Raw genomic sequence first — 21,076 nt, 5'->3', positions numbered from 1 at the left:
AAACATTTACTGACCCCACTATTATTAAGTTAATAATTTAGTACTCAGAAGCTAGATTGTTAACTGTTTTGGCATACACATATATGCTCTGTGCCTCAGGTGTTGAAATAGATTTGTTATACATTATACAGGTTCACACGTACTCCGTTTGCAATGTGTATACAGTATGTGTGAGCGGTGCAGAAGCAGCAGTGAGAGCACATTATTGTAACGCAAAAGCACATTAAAATCTCCCATGCAGATTTCCTTTGCTTTGTCACAAAACCAGACGTGCTTGCTCAGATACACGCTGCTCTCGCCCAGAGAGAGTGTCTCTTCTCACTCAAACTGAGTCCTGTGCACTCACAACTCTCTCTATGCTCATGTGCTAGATATTAATTATTTTCACACGTTTTTATTTCTAGCCTTTTACCGCCTGCAGTGTTAACACTCTGATCCGTTAACATAGGCTCTGAAAAAAGACGCATCACAGACAGTGTGTGAACCTGGAGTTACAGACATGTGCCCAGTCTGCTCTGTTCTCGCGCTAGGCGCAATGCATTCTGATTGGATCAGATAGGATACTGCGGGAGGTCAGGGCGGCGGAAAATGGTGCTATAAAGCGATTTAGAAATCGCACACGCTCAAATCATGATTTTATGGCGATTTCGATTAGTCACACAGCCCTAGAATGGACTGGAAACGACCAGAAAATAACTCGGTCTGGCACCGCTCAGCAAAATGGGAAAAGAACCAGCCAAAGCTCGGCAGCAGATAGACAGTCAGCGGAGCAAGCAGTCAGGAGGGAACATGTTGACAGCCATTTATGCATGTTTGAATTTGTTTTTCTGTAGCATATGCAGCAAAAATATCTAAGATAAATTGGTGGTTTATTCTTAAATAGTTCAAATACTGGAAGCATAGTAACAGTTTAGTATTTATTTTTTTGTTATTTAATTATATATATGAAATTATGTTATGTTATGTTATGACTTAGATATTTTTACATATATTAACAATATTATTATTTCAAAAGTAATTGGCGGCCCACCTGCAATACCACCACGGTCCACAGGTTGAAAACCGCTGAGGTAGACATTTATATAATATACTATAATAGTTGATGCTGGGAGAGAGTATGAATTGAAGAGAAGGAAATATCATGCCTTATCATATAATAATACACTTAGAATTGTTCATATTGAATTTAATGTTACACTGAACTGTCAAGCACTCTACTGGGGAGTGAATACACTGTAGACAACAAGAAACAGCTGAGCGTGTGTTACTTCACTGTATGAAATACAACAATGAGAGATACCGTCTCATTCAGTCAATGAAGAAAGTCAATCACAATGACTTCTCTTTATCAGATTTATTAGGGAAAACAGCTAACAAGTTAACTATGATTATATTATTATATTTGTGAAAGAAAGTACATTATATAAAAGAAGATTGTTTTGATAGTTTTTTTTTATTTATAGTTTGTTTATTTGTTTGGTTTTTATGTTTATTTCTATACTATATATAAGCAAATATTCTGATCCATACTTTATTCCAGTCGGTGATGGTAATAATGAGAATGCAGCCATTTATTAGCATTGTTTATTCATATTAATCATTAAAGCTAAACCTTTTTTACACTTATAGTGTACATTACAGTCTACTACTCATACCAAAAAAAATTATTTTTATATTTATTTATTTATATTTTCATTGTCTGGCTAAGTGGGATTTCAGTATGGAAAGATTGGAAAGGTTATGATTATATATTTTTGGTAGTATTATAATCACATTGTGAGTGTGTATTCTCGGGTGAAGCGAGTTGACCTACATTAATCTACATGGCAGTGCGTTTGTTTGTAACTCACTTTATTTTATATATTGTGTTTTTGTTGCTGTTGCTGCTAACTGAACATATTTCTTGATCTCATTAACCTCATCATCTCCAGGTCACACTGAACAGCAGATTGTTGTCTCAAGCCAGTGCTGATCAATGACAGTTTAGCTGCAGTATGTCAGAGAAGAGAGGAAAGATGAGTCTCTCAGAGAAACAGAGGTAAGACTGAGTCTGCTTTCAGACAATCATTTTAAACACTGCTGCACTTTCAGAGGATTGCTGGAAAAAACACAACCTTAACAAACTCTGTGTTATATTACAAATTATGTGCACAACTTCAGAGCTTCATAACTTCCTATTTAAAAATAACATTGATATTTTAAAAGCCAATAGATGATAAATATCTCAGAATTGAAAATCAGAATCAATTTACAGTCGCTCAGAGGTCACAGTCTCCTGTAAACTGATATAGAAATGATTAAAATGCTTTGACTGAAGTCCAGATATTAATTTCACAAATGTGTGCATCACAATGTGAAATATTAGCGTAATGCTGTTCAAAGGTTTACACAAAGAGAAGACAAGTCTTCAGTGAGTTGTAGTGTTGTCGTCATGTTGTGGAGACGCTGTGTGTTTGGATGAGAAAGCAAACCCTCTTTGGTTGGATTCAGTGTTTAAGATTTGTTAATAACTCTGTTCCTGAGCCGTACGACCCAAAGGTTAGCTTGTGTACAGCACGCTTTATGAAGCTGCAGTGCATTTTCTCCCAGCTTCCTGTGTACAACATCAGATATACACAGCTAAATACACTGTACATAAAATACAATAAACCATACCTAAATAACTGTACATAAAATACAATAAACCACGCCTAAATAACTGTACATAAAATACAATAAACCACACCTAAATAACTGTACATAAAATACAATAAACCACACCTAAATACACTGTACATAAAATACAATAAACCACACCTAAATAACTGTACATTAAATATAATAAACCACACCTAAATACACTGTACATAAAATACAATAAACCACACCTAAATACACTGTACATAAAATACAATAAACCACACCTAAATACACTGTACATAAAATACAATAAACCACACCTAAATACACTGTACATAAAATACAATAAACCACAGCTAAATACACTGTACATAAAATACAGTAAACCACACCTAAATACACTGTACATAAAATACAGTAAACCACAGCTAAATACACTGCACATAAAATACAATAAAACACACCTAAATACACTGTACATAAAAAACAGTAAACCACAGCTAAATACACTGCACATAAAATACAATAAAACACACCTAAATACACTGTACAGAAAATACAATAAACCACACCTAAATACACTGTACATAAAATACATAAAATACAATAAACCACACCTAAATACACTGTACATAAAATACAATAAACCACACCTAAATACACTGTACATAAAATACAATAAACCACACCTAAATACACTGTACATAAAATACAATAAACCACACCTAAATACACTGTACATAAAATACAATAAACCACAGCTAAATACACTGTACATAAAACACAATAAACCACACCTAAATACACTGTACATAAAATACAGTAAACCACACCTAAATACACTGTACATAAAATACAGTAAACCACAGCTAAATACACTGCACATAAAATACAATAAAACACACCTAAATACACTGTACATAAAAAACAGTAAACCACAGCTAAATACACTGCACATAAAATACAATAAAACACACCTAAATACACTGTACAGAAAATACAATAAACCACACCTAAATACACTGTACATAAAATACATAAAATACAATAAACCACACCTAAATACACTGTACATAAAATACAATAAACCACACCTAAATACACTGTACATAAAATACAATAAACCACACCTAAATACACTGTACATAAAATACAATAAACCACAGCTAAATACACTGTACATAAAATACAATAAACCACAGCTAAATACACTGTACATAAAATACAATAAACCACACCTAAATACACTGTACATAAAATACAGTAAACCACACCTAAATACACTGTACATAAAATACAGTAAACCACAGCTAAATACACTGCACATAAAATACAATAAACCACACCTAAATAACTGTACATTAAATATAATAAACCACACCTAAATACACTGTACATAAAATACAATAAACCACACCTAAATACACTGTACATAAAATACAATAAACCACACCTAAATACACTGTACATAAAATACAATAAACCACACCTAAATACACTGTACATAAAATACAATAAACCACAGCTAAATACACTGTACATAAAATACAATAAACCACACCTAAATACACTGTACATAAAATACAGTAAACCACACCTAAATACACTGTACATAAAATACAGTAAACCACAGCTAAATACACTGCACATAAAATACAATAAAACACACCTAAATACACTGTACATAAAAAACAGTAAACCACAGCTAAATACACTGCACATAAAATACAATAAAACACACCTAAATACACTGTACAGAAAATACAATAAACCACACCTAAATACACTGTACATAAAATACATAAAATACAATAAACCACACCTAAATACACTGTACATAAAATACAATAAACCACACCTAAATACACTGTACATAAAATACAGTAAACCACAGCTAAATACACTGCACATAAAATACAATAAAACACACCTAAATACACTGTACAGAAAATACAATAAACCACACCTAAATACACTGTACAGAAAATACATAAAATACAATAAACCACACCTAAATACACTGTACATAAAATACAATAAACCACACCTAAATACACTGTACATAAAATACAGTAAACCACAGCTAAATACACTGCACATAAAATACAATAAAACACACCTAAATACACTGTACAGAAAATACAATAAACCACACCTAAACACACTGTACATAAAATACAATAAACCACACCTAAATACACTGTACATAAAATACAATAAACCACACCTAAATACACTGTACATAAAATACAATAAACCACACCTAAATAACTGTACATAAAATACAATAAACCACACCTAAATACACTGTACATAAAATACAATAAACCACACCTAAATAACTGTACATTAAATATAATAAACCACACCTAAATACACTGTACATAAAATACAATAAACCACACCTAAATACACTGTACATAAAATACAATAAACCACACCTAAATACACTGTACATAAAATACAATAAACCACACCTAAATACACTGTACATAAAATACAATAAACCACAGCTAAATACACTGTACATAAAATACAGTAAACCACACCTAAATACACTGTACATAAAATACAGTAAACCACAGCTAAATACACTGCACATAAAATACAATAAAACACACCTAAATACACTGTACATAAAAAACAGTAAACCACAGCTAAATACACTGCACATAAAATACAATAAAACACACCTAAATACACTGTACATAAAATACAATAAACCACACCTAAATACACTGTACATAAAATACATAAAATACAATAAACCACACCTAAATACACTGTACATAAAATACAATAAACCACACCTAAATACACTGTACATAAAATACAATAAACCACACCTAAATACACTGTACATAAAATACAATAAACCCCACCTAAATACACTGTACATAAAATACAATAAACCACAGCTAAATACACTGTACATAAAATACAATAAACCACACCTAAATACACTGTACATAAAATACAGTAAACCACACCTAAATACACTGTACATAAAATACAGTAAACCACAGCTAAATACACTGCACATAAAATACAATAAAACACACCTAAATACACTGTACATAAAAAACAGTAAACCACAGCTAAATACACTGCACATAAAATACAATAAAACACACCTAAATACACTGTACAGAAAATACAATAAACCACACCTAAATACACTGTACATAAAATACATAAAATACAATAAACCACACCTAAATACACTGCACATAAAATACAATAAACCACACCTAAATACACTGTACATAAAATACAATAAACCACACCTAAATACACTGTACATAAAATACAATAAACCACAGCTAAATACACTGTACATAAAATACAATAAACCACAGCTAAATACACTGTACATAAAATACAATAAACCACACCTAAATACACTGTACATAAAATACAGTAAACCACACCTAAATACACTGTACATAAAATACAGTAAACCACAGCTAAATACACTGCACATAAAATACAATAAACCACACCTAAATAACTGTACATTAAATATAATAAACCACACCTAAATACACTGTACATAAAATACAATAAACCACACCTAAATACACTGTACATAAAATACAATAAACCACACCTAAATACACTGTACATAAAATACAATAAACCACACCTAAATACACTGTACATAAAATACAATAAACCACAGCTAAATACACTGTACATAAAATACAATAAACCACACCTAAATACACTGTACATAAAATACAGTAAACCACACCTAAATACACTGTACATAAAATACAGTAAACCACAGCTAAATACACTGCACATAAAATACAATAAAACACACCTAAATACACTGTACATAAAAAACAGTAAACCACAGCTAAATACACTGCACATAAAATACAATAAAACACACCTAAATACACTGTACAGAAAATACAATAAACCACACCTAAATACACTGTACATAAAATACATAAAATACAATAAACCACACCTAAATACACTGTACATAAAATACAATAAACCACACCTAAATACACTGTACATAAAATACAGTAAACCACAGCTAAATACACTGCACATAAAATACAATAAAACACACCTAAATACACTGTACAGAAAATACAATAAACCACACCTAAATACACTGTACAGAAAATACAATAAACCACACCTAAATACACTGTACATAAAATACAGTAAACCACAGCTAAATACACTGTACATAAAATACAATAAACCACACCTAAATACACTGTACATAAAATACAGTAAACCACAGCTAAATACACTGCACATAAAATACAATAAAACACACCTAAATACACTGTACAGAAAATACAATAAACCACACCTAAACACACTGTACATAAAATACAATAAACCACACCTAAATACACTGTACATAAAATACAATAAACCACACCTAAATACACTGTACATAAAATACAATAAACCACACCTAAATACACTGTACATAAAATACAATAAACCACAGCTAAATACACTGTACATAAAATACAGTAAACCACAGCTAAATACACTGCACATAAAATACAATAAAACACACCTAAATACACTGTACAGAAAATACAATAAACCACACCTAAATTACTGTATTTTATGTTGACACTTCAGGACATAAAGTTGTTACAGTGAAGAAGATAAAGTATAACTTTATGAGATTGTATCTGAAATGTAAGAGAGTTGCAAATCTCTTTGATTAGATCAGTCAAATATTTGTAAAATATATTTATTCTCACATTTGAAGTACTTTAAAGAAATTGTTAAACAAATGTGAGTCTGTAAACAAGAATGACTTCTCTCTTTAAAACTCTGCAGATGTTTCTGTGAAGGACTAGAGAGAATGTGTGTCAATATAAAACACAGATGAACCTCCTGTAGAAAGGTTTCTCTTCTCTCTTTGTGTCATTAGTGTAAGATCAGACTCACATGTGTCTGTGAAGAGTGACCGGTCAAAGGATGGTGAAAGACCGAACTTCAGTGAGAAAAAAACATCTATCAAAAGGTATTAATTATCTTTGACATTATAATGTAGTGTTGGCTTATTTCTCCACTAAGATGCTTGTGATAGAAATGAATGAAATAAAACAATAAACCACTGATTTCCTCTTTATTGAACTCAGTCTGGAGCTTCTTTCCAGTAACACAATCACACAAGCAGACACAAGGAGGTATAAACTAACCATGGAAAATAGATCATGCAGCCAAACATGAATATGTCTTTCCATCTATTCATAGTCATAGATGGACAAATGCATGTCTATACTGTGCTTCATTACCATCCTCAACAGTGAAGCTCTTTAAATGAGACTGAAGGAGCTCCTGTAGTAAAGTGTTTTGTTCTTTGTGTCATTAGTGTAAGATCAGACTCACATGTGTCCAGCTCTGTGTCTGTGAAGAGTGACTGGTCAAAGGAAGAACCACCATACTTCAGTGAAGAAACAACATCACGAACCAAACGGTATTTGATCTGTTTCTTATTTTTCTTTAAACATAGACTGTGTCAGAAAGTGTATCAGTGAATATTTATCATAAAACTACTTGTAGTCCATAAATGTATCACTTATTTATTGTTTTTCTCTTTGCTAAAATGTTTAAAATATACTTTGGTCATATATATATTTTTTTCCATAAAAATGCAGTATTTTGATTTATTTTATTTTCTATCAGGCTTCAGTATGAAACATTAGATCCAGATTTACAGTCTCACAGGAACCACAAGAATTATACAGACAGTCTCCTGCAGATCTTCCAGGTAATAAAACACATTTTCAAGAATATTTAACAATTATAATAAACAAATATCTATTGAATATTTGTTATGCTGTGACATAACTTTTATTTCAAATTTTTTCTTCTTAAGAACCCATAAAATAAGAACTGTAATGATAAAACCTTTCATATTCATCCGGAAGAAGGAGGCGGGAACCGGCGGACAATCAAATAACATTTAATTTCAAAATAAACACAAAACAGCGCACCAGCCCCTCACGGACGACTGGTGCGCACAAAATAAAACCAAAACACAACTAAAATCCCAGGCCTGGTCCTCTCTCGTCCTTCACTGTCGTCGCTCCAGTTTTATATCCTTCCATCTCCTCTGTGGGCCTCGAGACCGGTGGGTCGAACAGGTGTAGCTCATCTCCAATCACTCCACCGACCTCGCTCCCATGTCCCTCGGCCCCGCCCCACTCGTCACATACCCCCATCGCCCCTCGCAGGCCGGGGGGTACTCCTGAGACTGCGCTCTACTTCCCCCCCCCCCCCTCCCTCTGGGGGGGGCCACTCACGGGGACCTGCGGGAACCTGGGGGTAGGACAGACGAGGCGAGAGAAAAGGAGATGGAAGGAGGAGCGACAGAGACGAGAGAGGGGAGAGAGGAGAAAAAAAAAAAATCCGGTTCCCAGACGCACCGCTGCTCGGCCCTCCACCAGCTGGGCGATCTCCTCCGCGGTGCCTGGCGGTGGCACTGGACGGCCCTCGGCGGACGGCACGACACTCCTCCGCCGCCCGGTGGACAGCGACGGCTCCTCCGGTTTTGGGCAGCCGGCAGGAGTCCCCCGTTCCCTGCTCCTCCCCGTTCCGGCGGATGGCAGCAGGCTCCGGCCACCTGGCGAACGGCGCAGACTCCTCCGCTCCCTCACGGACGGCAGCCGCCCCTCCCTATCGTGGGCGGCCGGTAGCGAGCTCGCCCGTCCCCGGCAACTCGCTCCAGCCCACCGCCTCGAGCGTCCATGGCGGCACACTCCTCATCTTAAACTCACTCCTCACAGGGATCTTCAGCAGCGCGTCCCTCCTTCTCCCGGGCTTCGGCACCACTGTAATGATAAAACCTTTCATATTCATCCGGAAGAAGGAGGCGGGAACCGGCGGACAATCAAATAACATTTAATTTCAAAATAAACACAAAACAGCGCACCAGCCCCTCACGGACGACTGGTGCGCACAAAATAAAACCAAAACACAACTAAAATCCCAGGCCTGGTCCTCTCTCGTCCTTCACTGTCGTCGCTCCAGTTTTATATCCTTCCATCTCCTCCATGGGCCTCGAGACCGGCGGGTCGAACAGGTGTAGCTCATCTCCAATCACTCCACCGGCCTCGCTCCCATGTCCCTCGGCCCCGCACCACTTGTCACAAGAACAAAACCCTATTTTTATTAATATTTACAGCTAATTAAAGTTTGTCTCAACTTTATTTTTTATGAATATTTTTCATTAATAAATAAATAATTTTGACCTAATGAGATGATTTTTCTCTCATTCATTTTTGTCTTTCTTTGTAGGATCTTGACAGCAAAGTAATAAAATTTCTAAAGAAAGAACTGGAAAAGTTTAAGAAAATATTACAAAAAGAGGACATGCAATACTTTGTGAAGGACTTTAATGAGAACAGATGCAGTATGAAAGAAGCAGCTCTTGATCTCACGCTCTACTTCCTGAGAGAGATGAAGCAAGATGAAGCTGCTGATACTCTAGAAGGTAAGAGACTCTGATCATCTGTCAGATTGTCACTTATAAATGTAGGACAGAAAATAAGATTAAACAATATCTGTATTTTTGTTCTGTTTAGATGAACTGGTCTTCATTCATCAGCTAAAGTGTAGCCTAAAGAAGAAGTATCAATGTGTGTTTGAAGGAATTGCAAAGCAAGGAGACTCTACACTTCTGAAGAACATCTACACAGATCTCTATATCACTCAGGGTTGTAGTGAACAGGTCAATACTGAACATGAGGTGAGACAGATTGAAGTTGCTTCCAGACGTCATGAATCACAGGAGATACAGGTTGAGTGCAAACATTTGTTTGAAGCACCTGAACAAGACAAGCAGATCAGAACTGTACTGACAAAAGGAGTTGCTGGCATCGGAAAATCAGTCTCTGTGCAGAAGTTTGTTCTGGATTGGGCCGAAGGAAAAGAAAATCAAGATATCAGCTGCATATTTCCTCTTCCATTTAGAGAGATGAACTTAAAGGAGCTAGAAAAACTGAGTTTGATGGACCTTATAACTCAGTTTTTCCCAGAGACAAAAGGACTGAACCTTACGAGAAGAAATCAATTCAAAGTCTTGTTCATTCTTGATGGATTGGATGAATGTCGTCTTCCTGTAAACTTTAAGGATAATGAGACGTGGTCTGATGTTTCATCACCAGTCTCTCTGGATGTTCTCCTGACGAACCTCATCAAGGGAAATCTGCTTCCTTCTGCTCTCATCTGGATCACCAGCAGACCAGCAGCTGCCAGTAAGATTCTTCCTGACTGTATCGACCGGCTGACAGAGATACGAGGATTCAATGACGCACAAAAGGAGGAGTACTTCAGAAAAAGATTCACGGATGAGAATCAGGCCAAAGAAATCATTGATCATGTTAAACAATCAAAGAGTCTCTTTATCATGTGCCACATCCCAGTCTTCTGCTGGATTTCAGCCACTGTTCTCCAGAACATTTTAGAGGAGAAAAGAAATAATGTTGTGAAAAACAATCAGGCTGATGATGCCTCCAAAACACTGCAGGAGTCAAATACTGAAGACACTCCTAAGACTCTGACACAAATGTACACACACTTCCTCAGATTTCAGATCCAGCAGAGCAGACGAAAGTATGATGGAGAACATACACCAGATGTTTCCTGGGATAAAGATGCCATCTTTTCACTGGGGAAACTGGCATTTGATCAGCTGGAAAGAAACAATGTGATCTTCTATGACACAGATCTGGAAGCCTGTGGTATTGACGTCTATAAGGCATCAGTGTACTCAGGCATGTGTACCCAGATCTTTAAGGAGGAAACAGGGATCACTCTTGGTACCATGTACTGCTTCGTTCACTTGAGCATTCAAGAGTTTATTGCAGCCCTTTATGCACATCTGTTTCTAGACATAAAGAAGATAAGTATATTTGTTCATGAGTCTACAGAACAGGAAAACAAAAGTGAAACCATGATTGATTTGCTCAAGACTGCAGTGGACAAGACACTAGAGAGTGATAATGGACACCTGGATCTTTTTCTTCGCTTCCTCCTTGGTTTGTCTCTCCAGTCCAATCAGAGACTCTTACAGGGTCTGTTGACACAGAAAAATAGAAATGAGCAGAGCAAAAAGGAAATAGTTCAGTACATCAAGCAGAAATTAGAGTCTAATCTGTCTCCAGAGAGATCCATCAATCTGTTCTACTGTCTGAATGAACTGAACGACCAAACTCTGGTGAAAGACATTCAGACCCACCTTAGCAAAGGAAGTCTCTCATCTGATGATCTTTCACCTGCCCAGTGGTCTGCTTTGGTCTTTGTGTTGTTGACATCAGAGGAGGAGCTGGAGGAGTTTGAGCTTCAGAAATTCAAGAAATCAGACGAGTGTCTCATTAGATTATCGGCAGTCATCAAAACCTCTAAAAGAGCTCTGTAAGTTATTGTTCTTTGTTAATGTTTTGTAAAATTGCATTAATCTACATTGATTCATAGCAGGTTTGGACACCCCTGATCTATTGTGATTATTAATCATATACCAATTATAAATATATATCTTTGTTAGGGTTAAATTATAACCCACATTGTTTAACTTTATTATTATTATTTTTTTATATAAAGAGCAATGATATTTTATTAGATTTACATGGGATTTATGTAGAAATGTCTGTTTTCAGCAAGCTGTTTAGTTACAGAAGAAGCATATCATGTTATTATAAACCACATTGTTCCATAGTTATTTCCACTTCAATATGCAGTTCAACTTCTTAAACTTCTGCTATAAAGAAGATATAGAAACTCATCAAGATGATAGAGCAGCACTTTTATATATATATATATATATATATATATATATATATATATATATATATATATATATATATATATATATATATATATATATATACTGTATATCTCATTGCCATTAATGTTATAAGCCTAGATTCATATACATATTTTATTAAGTTAAATACAAGCATGCTAGTGTCAGTTTCTGGTTCATGTTTTGTCTTTATTGCCCTTATTTGGTCCTTGCTGTTCGTGTCCTTGTTTGAGTGTATTTGTCTCCAGCGGTGTGTATTAATTTATTCCCAGGTGTTTCCCATTGGTGTCCATGTATTTTATAGTGCGTTCTGTGTGTAGTTCTTTGTCAGCCATCAAACGTCATTCTTCAGTCAAGGCCGCCGGCCGTGGCTCTCTCTGGCCTGCCGGTTGCTTCAAAGACAAGCCTACCAGCTGCCCAGAAGCCAAGTCTGCCTGTCGTTCCCGAGTAAAGCTGGCCATCTGTTCATGTGGCAAGCCTGCCGGTTCCTGCTGTACCAAGCCCGCCAGTCGTTCAGCACTCTAGTTCACCAACCTTCCCCAGAAGAGGGAAGAGGGAACTGGGGAGGAGGAGAAGGGTGTCATCTCCATCCCCAAAGATCGCTCCTGTGTGATCCCCAGCCTTTGTTAATAAAACCATTTCGATTTATTCACTTCTCATCTCATCCCTCCTTCGATCCCGTGTTCCTCATGTGTGAAATGTGACAGCTAGTTTATCTACAACATTTGAAAGAATACAATTCTATTAAATATGCAGTATATATGTTTTTTTCTGTTCATGTAAAAATTATTGGTATAAATTAATTTTTTGTGTTTAATAAATGTATTACATGTATCTAACCCTGTGATTTGATTTATTTCTCTTTTAGGTTAAATGATTGTGGCTTAACAGACAAAAGCTGTCCAGCTCTGGCTACAGTTCTTGGGTCAGATACCAATCTGAAAGAGCTGAACATGAACAATAATAATCTGCAGGATTTAGGAGTGAAGCTACTTTGCACTGGATTTAAGGATATAAATTGCAAATTAGAGATACTGAGGTAAGTTTTGTGACCGATCCTAGTGTTTGGTTAGAATTCAGATCCATCTGTTAACATGGACCTCGTTAATTTCCACAGAATTGAAGGCAGAACTGCTTCAGCTCAGTGAAATTAGTTGGCTTTATTCCAGCATGAACTCTACGTTGCAGGTCCTAACCCAGCATTTCAATGTGGTTTAAGAGTGGACTTATGTTAGGCCATTTCAAAACTTAAATTTTCTTGTTTTTCAAACATGAGGTTGTTTGTATGTTTAGGGTTGTGCCGATAGACAATAGAATCGTGTATTGACGATAGTCAGAGATATCGACGATAGCAGATGTCCCTGTCGATAGTCAAGACTATATTAGGCTCATTGTCCTATTAATGTATTAAATTATAGGCCTAATAATAATAATAACTATTATTATACTTTTTTCTATTTACTATTATTACTTTTATAATTTGGCTACCAAACTGGCCAGCTATTTCACTTCAGCACCGAATTTCACACACACAAAGACACACACACACACACACACACACACACACACACACGTGTGCGTCAGTGAAGAAGTTGTAATGCTTTGACTCAGATAACTCCTTAAATCCATGAAATGAAAGAGATAGAAAATAGAAGATAGAAGACAAACATGTTAATAACCAATAACAGACAATTCATGGACACAGTTGGTCCTGGTCTAAGAAAAAGAGATGGAATAATATCCTGAGGACAGTTAGTTGGTTTTTGGTGACCAACAACTTCATTACACGAGGAGAAATCAATAGGTTTAAACTCTGATCAGGTAGAAGAACATAACGGAGCATCATACAAAAAGTATATTGAGTTAGACAGCTGGGATCTTAATGTTGTGATCTTCTCAACAAAAAACTTTCCAAAATCATTACAGAGAAGTAGAGGACTCTAGAAAAGAATGCAGAGATGGATATTAGACAGAGTTAATAGTAGAAAAAAAGAACTTGAGGTTTGTGACAATTGTTTGTGATAAGTTCAGACAAATATTTGCTTTTTGTAGCCCTTACAGCTTTCTGAAACATGTTATAGAAGTTCCCCAAAACTTCATAAGAAACCTGCAATCTGTCCTTCTTCCATTTGCATTCAGCCTGTCTACAAGTCCGTCTCAGATTATGCGTAGTGTGTGCGCCAGGGCACAGGTACAGGCTTATGAATTTTATACTTCAAGGGGGCAATATAATTCATGATGTCAGCACAAGTATAATTAAAAAGATTAAGATGTGCATCAGCATCTAGATTAAGCAGAGTAGAGTCCAACTCCAGTTAGTTGCAGGCTACAAAAAAATCTTCACTAGAATGTAAAAAAGCGAGTCAAACGTGTCAGCGATGGATTTCTTAGGATTCTGCCTCGTAAGAGGACAGTACAAAGAACCGGCCTGTGATCAGAAAAGATGCACTACTGATTTAAATGTTTGAAACAGAAAAAGCATGGGTTAAAATCAAATCAAGGGTATGCAGCACTTTGGTCAACTTCTGTTGTTTTAAATGTGCGATATAAATAAACAAACATTGTATTGTATTATAATAGCTGTTTTTGAACTAACTAGAAGGTTTTGAGTTCTTAAACATACAGGATGTTTTTATAGTATGTTGACACGTTATGTAAAAAATAATCAAGGGAAATGTAATTTCTCAGTTTATGACCCCTTTCAGTAACTGTAAACTGAAGGATCTCAAGTGAGCGGATGTGTCTCTAGGCCATTTTGGATTCAGTTGTACACTAAATTGCAGAGTAAACTGACAAGGAACAAATCTAATTAACTTCATGGATTATTATTGCAAAGGTAATTTCTAGAAGAGCTCATTACTCGTTACATTTTACATATTACAAAACCTTTAGTATTTGTTTAATGATTGAATAAAGTAATATGGCCCCTTTAATGTTAACTTAACTGTTAGGGGTGGTGCTGGTGCAGTGGATAAGACACATGCCTTTGGTGCGAGAGACCCGGGTTTGAATCCACTGTGAGACACCAATGTGTCCCTGAGCAAGACACTTTACCCCTAGTTGCTCCAGAGGCGTGCGACCTCTGACATATATAGTAATTGTAAGTCGCTTTGGATATAAGCGTCAGCTAAATGTAAATGTAAAACTTCGACCTTTCCTAATGCATAATTAAAATCAAAAGTAGTGCTTGTTAACATTAATGCACTGTGAATTAACATAACCTAACAGTGAACAGCTCTATTTTAAGAGTGAAGTGACATTCAGCCAAGTATGGTGACCCATACTCAGAATTTGTGCTCTCCATTTAACCCATCCGAAGTGCACACACAGAGCAGTGAACACACACACACACACACACTGTGAGCACACACCCGGAGCAGTTGGCAGCCATTTATGCTGCGGCGCCCGGGGAGCAGTTGGGGGTTCGATGCCTTGCTCAAGGGCACCTAAGTCGTGGTATTGAAGGTGGAGAGAGATCTGTACATGCACTCCCCCCAACCACAATTCCTGCCGGCCCGGGACTCGAACTCACAACCTTTCGATTGGGAGTCCGACTCTCTAACCATTAGGCCACGACTTCCCAAAGAGTGGGAGATGTTGCCGAAACCCGGGATTTTAAATTTAAAAATTTTCATTAACTAACGTTGTCAGATTAATACATACTGTAATAAATGTATTGTTCATTGTTCATCATTAATACGTTAACTAACATTAACCATATTTCACCATACTTCATATTCTCCCCTCATGTTCATCATTTTAGGCTGCGTGGTTGTGTTCTAACAGAGGAAAGCTGTTCAGCTCTGGCTACAGTCCTGAGATCAAACTCCAGTCTGAAAGAGCTTGACCTGAGCAACAATAATCTGCAGGATTCAGGGGTGATGAAACTCCAGAAAGGATTAGAAAATACAAAATGCACATTGGAGAAACTCAGGTGAATGTAATGAACCATCTTTTGTTTTTTTAACAGTATCATTCTCTTTGGATCAAAATGCTAATGTTACTGTAGTAATCTAAAAAAGGAAAGACATGCTCAGATGACAAAATGTTTTTTTTTCTTCTCTGATTAGAATAAATATATTAAACCTTTTTGTAGTAGTAATATTAATTTATATAACTTTGAATAAAATAAACCTTTTCTAATAGACTTTCAGACTGCAGTATCAGTGAAGAAGGTTATAAAGCTCTGTCTTCAGCTCTGAGATCAAACCCTTCAAACCTGATAGAGCTGGATCTCACAGGAAATGATCCTGGAGAATCAGGAGTGAAACAACTCAGTGATTTATTACAGGATCCAAACTGTCAACTCAACACACTGAGGTGAGACCTGATGAAATAATGCCAAATAAATGATACGCATGTGAATTATATTATTTGACTAATTTAGTAAGGTATACAATTTCTTGCATCAAAAATGTTCAAAATGATCAAACATGAAAGATGAGATTCTGCAGCTTCTGTTGTTTTGATGATAAATGTCAGCACAGTTTAGTTGTGTTAAAAGTTACAGCTTAATCAGACATTTTGGGTCACTAGATGTGCTGGTGTTCAGTAGTTTGGTGACTCAATTAACATTTATGATTGTGTTATTGTGGACATTTCTCATGAAAAACATATTCACTGTGATTTATTATCCTGATTGTTTAAATGTTACTAAATGCACTGTACATTAATCTCCATCAAGCTCAGATTCACAACACTGTAGATCTACTACAGCAGATCTATCACAGACCACAAACATGTGATGTGTGACAGGAGAGGATCAGTGATAACACACACACACACACACTCACACTCACACACACACACACACACACACACGTCTGAACCTGCAGTTCCTCTCATAATGAGCAGAATTACTGTAGCATCAACACAGACATCAGTTAAATAAAACTATCCAGAGATGGTCTGAACCCAGATCATGTTCTCTGTTAGTGGATCAGCAATCCAGTGTTTGGTGAATTCTGCTCCATAATAATAGGAAGAGCCGTCATCAAAAGATCAACTAAATATATCACTATGAATGCTTAGCTGTCACAAGCTAGTTATCTCTTTGCTAACTTTCCTCATCTCCTGCTTAAAAGCCAGACAGATCTTCAGATTTTTGAGAATCATAATCTACTGAGCTTTTGCCCCCCCCCCCCAAGTTTCTTTTAAATAATTTACTTTTGACTTCTTTGAAATATTTGTATATTTAAATGTTCAACTGTTTAAACTTGAACTAGAGCTTTTCGTTACAAACAATGTTTGATAATCTTTAAATGTTTTGTGATGTAATGCACATTGAATTGATTCCAGTTTCATCTTCTCTTCTGCAGGTTTTTGGGTCCTGCTGCAGATGAAGGCTGTAAGTATGTGACTGGAATTGTGGGTAAAAACCCGTTACTCCTGAGAGAGCTGAATGTGAGTAATCATAAACTAGGAGACACAGAAGTGAATCAGATCGCTGCTCTTCTGCAGGATAAACACTGTACACTCAATACACTGAAGTGAGTATCTTACATCATTTCACATGTAACATGACTAGTAATGTTACAGTCGTCTATTTTAATTCTCATTTGAGTCCGGCACCACGTTATAAAGCTTGGAAGAGCCAGGACATGTTTTAATATAACTCTGATTATATTTGTCTGAAAGAAGAAATTCATATACATCTAGGATGTCTTGAGGGTGAGTAAATCATGGAGTAATTTTCATTTTTGAGTGAACTATCCCTTTAAGTGCACAGAGGTTGGAGAAAATAACGTGAACACATTAGAAATAGCCAGTATTTTATTAATGTGTTTAACATTGTTTGTCTTCAATACAGCTTCCAACCTTCTTAGAATAGATTCATACAACTTTTGAATAGATTTAAGTTATATTCTGACTCTAACTTCTGCTATGACTGCTGAATGTGTTCATGTTTACTGACTACAAACCGATGATTGAAGACTATTTTTTACAAAAAGTATATGTGTGTATGTGTTTGCATGTTTCTATATTTAAATGTAATTTCATAAAGGCAGGGTCAGTCTGGTTTCTGTCACTTCTGGGGCTTGATCGTCCAGGCTTCCTCTGGGACAACGGCCAGGGTTTTTTGGCCAACTGGGTCTCTGAGTTTAGGTTAGAGGAGGTTATGAATGAAGGTGACTTGTAAAGTTGTGTAATCTAAACATTTGAAAGTTCTGCTAATACAGCAGGTCAAATACGACCCAATATCCAATCATTTCAGTTAATAATACGAAAAAAAATGTCAATTATTTGATTAAATGAATAAGTTTCGAAGACCTAATTGTGAAAAATTATCCAAAGGTGTTCAGACACTCTTCTTCTGTTTTTTGTTTTATCAAGACATTGTGACTTTATTCAAAAGTTTTCTTCTATCTTCTCTCTTTCTCTCAATTTAGGCTAAGATGCTGTGGTTTGACAGATGAAGGTTGTTCTGCTGTGACTTCATGAACATAACGTGTCTGATTCATTGTGTTTTCTCTTTCTGTCTTCAGTCTGTGTAGATGCAGTATTACAGAGAAACACTGTCTCATCCTGACTTCAGCTCTGAAATCAAACCCATCACACCTGAGAGAACTGAACCTGAGCGGGAATAAACTACTAGGAGACTCTGGAGTGAAACACCTCAGTGATCTACTGATGAACACACAATTCAAGCTGGAGAAACTAGAGTTAGTATCATTATACTCTACAGCAGTTACAGTCGGATTGATTTATCAGGATACATGATTATTTAAAAAAATGTACCCTTGTGATCTTTAATGAAAATAACTATCACTTTCTCTCATAAACACATCTCTTCTCTCGTCTGATGATGTGAAGGAGGGAAAACCTGTCAGTCACATGAGATCTCAGCAATAGCAAACAATTATCAGCTTTTCATAAAAAATTAATTCCTGACCTGCAGTAAAAAAAAAAAAAAAAAAAAAAAAAACTGTTTCATGAACAAAATATGATCATAAAATGTTCTTGTTGACTGTAAACTTCCATCTTAAAATGTCTTGAAGTAAATTTAGATTTATGAACAGAATATTCTTGATTTGTTACATTTAAACTATTTTTAATGTTTTAATGTTCTTGTAAAGTGGTTCTATGTGTCACGGCTTACGCTGCTGGAAGGAACACAAAGCCGAGGGATAAACGAAACAAGGATTTATTAAATCAAACATAAACAAGGTAAGTAGTAAATAACAGATGGCAAGTAACAGGTAACAAGTTGACAAGTAGACAAGTAACATGTAGACGAGTAGACCCGACAAAACAGAACTGAAAGGACAAGGCTTTTATAGAAGGGATAATTGGGGAAACACAGGTGGATGGCATGACTAAATTAACAGGGACATGGAACACATGGGGAAATGACTAGACACACCTGGGAACTAATCAAAACCACACACTGAAGACAGAAACTGGGTCACAGGGGAAAAAAACACACAAAATAAGTCCAGGTGTGTGACAGTACTCCCCCCCCCCCCCCCCGGTAGGTGCGTCCTCGCACCGTAGAAACAACAAAGGGAGGCGTGGGTGGGAACTTGGGAGGAGGTTCCGGTGGAGGACAGCCTCCCAGGAGGGGGCCAGCAGACAGGGACCACAGAGGAAGAAGCCAGGGAGGAGATGACGGAGGGAGGAGCCAGGGAGGAGACAGGAAGGATCTGAAGCAGGAGGTACCCAGCAGGACCCAGGCCACAGCCATAACGGCCCAAGGTGGGGCCGACGGAGGAAGGAGCCATGGAGGAGGAATGGTCACCGACTCCAGGGACTCGACCCACGGCAACGGAGCAAGTGGAGGAGGAGCCCGAGGCGGAGACGGAGAGCCGAAGAGCCAGGGTGACGGGGAGGAGCCGAAGGTCCTAGGCGGAACTGATGGCTCTGGTGACTGACGCGGCGATGTGGATCCGGAAGGCCGCGGTGAGGCCAGAGTGACCGAGGACTGAGGTGTAGCCGAGGGGATGAAGGAGCCTGACGGAGCCGGAGGGATGAGGCGAAGCCGGAGGAGTGGATTCCCGAGGCATAGGATGGACGACGCCAGACCAAGGCGGAGCCGGAGAGACGAGGGAGCCAGGCAGAGCCTGCAGACTGCCGGGCCACGGCGGAGAGGAAGGAGCTAGGAGCCATGGTGGAGCCGACGGGTCAACGGGCCGAGGCGGAGTCCAGGCCTCAGAGGCTGGAGGCGGAGGTGAGGGAGACGCCGACCAAGGCGTCGCTGGAGGATGGCGGTCCCGCTGAGCTCGCACCACAATGATGGTAGGCTGAGGGCGAGCAGAGGGGCAGCCAGACGACAGCGGAGGAGGAGGCAGGAGTGGGTGGGAGGGTGGGAATTTTGGAGGAGCAGGCATTGGAGTAAGCTCTGGGGCTGGAGCCCTTCCTGGGCTTAACGGAGGATCAGGAGCCCGTCCTGGGCTTACAGGAGGATCAGGAGCCCGTCCTGGGCTTACAGGAGGATCAGGAGCCCGTCCTGGGCTTACAGGAGGATCAGGAGCCCGTCCTGGGCTCACAGGAGGATCAGGAGCCCGTCCTGGGCTCACAGGAGGATCAGGAGCCCGTCCTGGGCTCACAGGAGGATCAGGAGCCCGTCCTGGGCTCACAGGAGGATCAGGAGCCCGTCCTGGGCTTACAGGAGGATCAGGAGCCCGTCCTGGGCTTAACGGGGGAACAGGAGCCCGTCCT

The 21,076-nt window shown here is 37.7% G+C and overlaps 1 protein-coding gene across 1 annotated transcript in view; it reads left to right on the top strand.

The window, feature by feature from the left end:
• The window catches only part of LOC132159375 (NACHT, LRR and PYD domains-containing protein 3-like), a 40,898-nt gene that overhangs the window by 6,907 nt on the left and 12,915 nt on the right, over window positions 1-21,076 (top strand). The window contains exons 2-11 of the mRNA XM_059568877.1: window positions 1,932-2,038; window positions 7,541-7,633; window positions 7,985-8,089; window positions 8,299-8,383; window positions 9,913-10,108; window positions 10,200-12,030; window positions 13,287-13,457; window positions 16,565-16,738; window positions 17,737-17,907; window positions 18,904-19,080. Coding sequence (XP_059424860.1) covers window positions 1,995-2,038; window positions 7,541-7,633; window positions 7,985-8,089; window positions 8,299-8,383; window positions 9,913-10,108; window positions 10,200-12,030; window positions 13,287-13,457; window positions 16,565-16,738; window positions 17,737-17,907; window positions 18,904-19,080 — 3,047 coding nt within the window. The 5' untranslated portion in view covers window positions 1,932-1,994. The remainder of the gene's footprint in view (window positions 1-1,931; window positions 2,039-7,540; window positions 7,634-7,984; window positions 8,090-8,298; window positions 8,384-9,912; window positions 10,109-10,199; window positions 12,031-13,286; window positions 13,458-16,564; window positions 16,739-17,736; window positions 17,908-18,903; window positions 19,081-21,076) is intronic.

Source organism: Carassius carassius, chromosome 16, assembly GCF_963082965.1.
Source record: "Carassius carassius chromosome 16, fCarCar2.1, whole genome shotgun sequence".
In the NCBI taxonomy this organism is placed as follows: Eukaryota; Metazoa; Chordata; class Actinopteri; order Cypriniformes; family Cyprinidae; genus Carassius; species Carassius carassius.
This window is presented reverse-complemented; position numbering and strand designations above follow the sequence as displayed.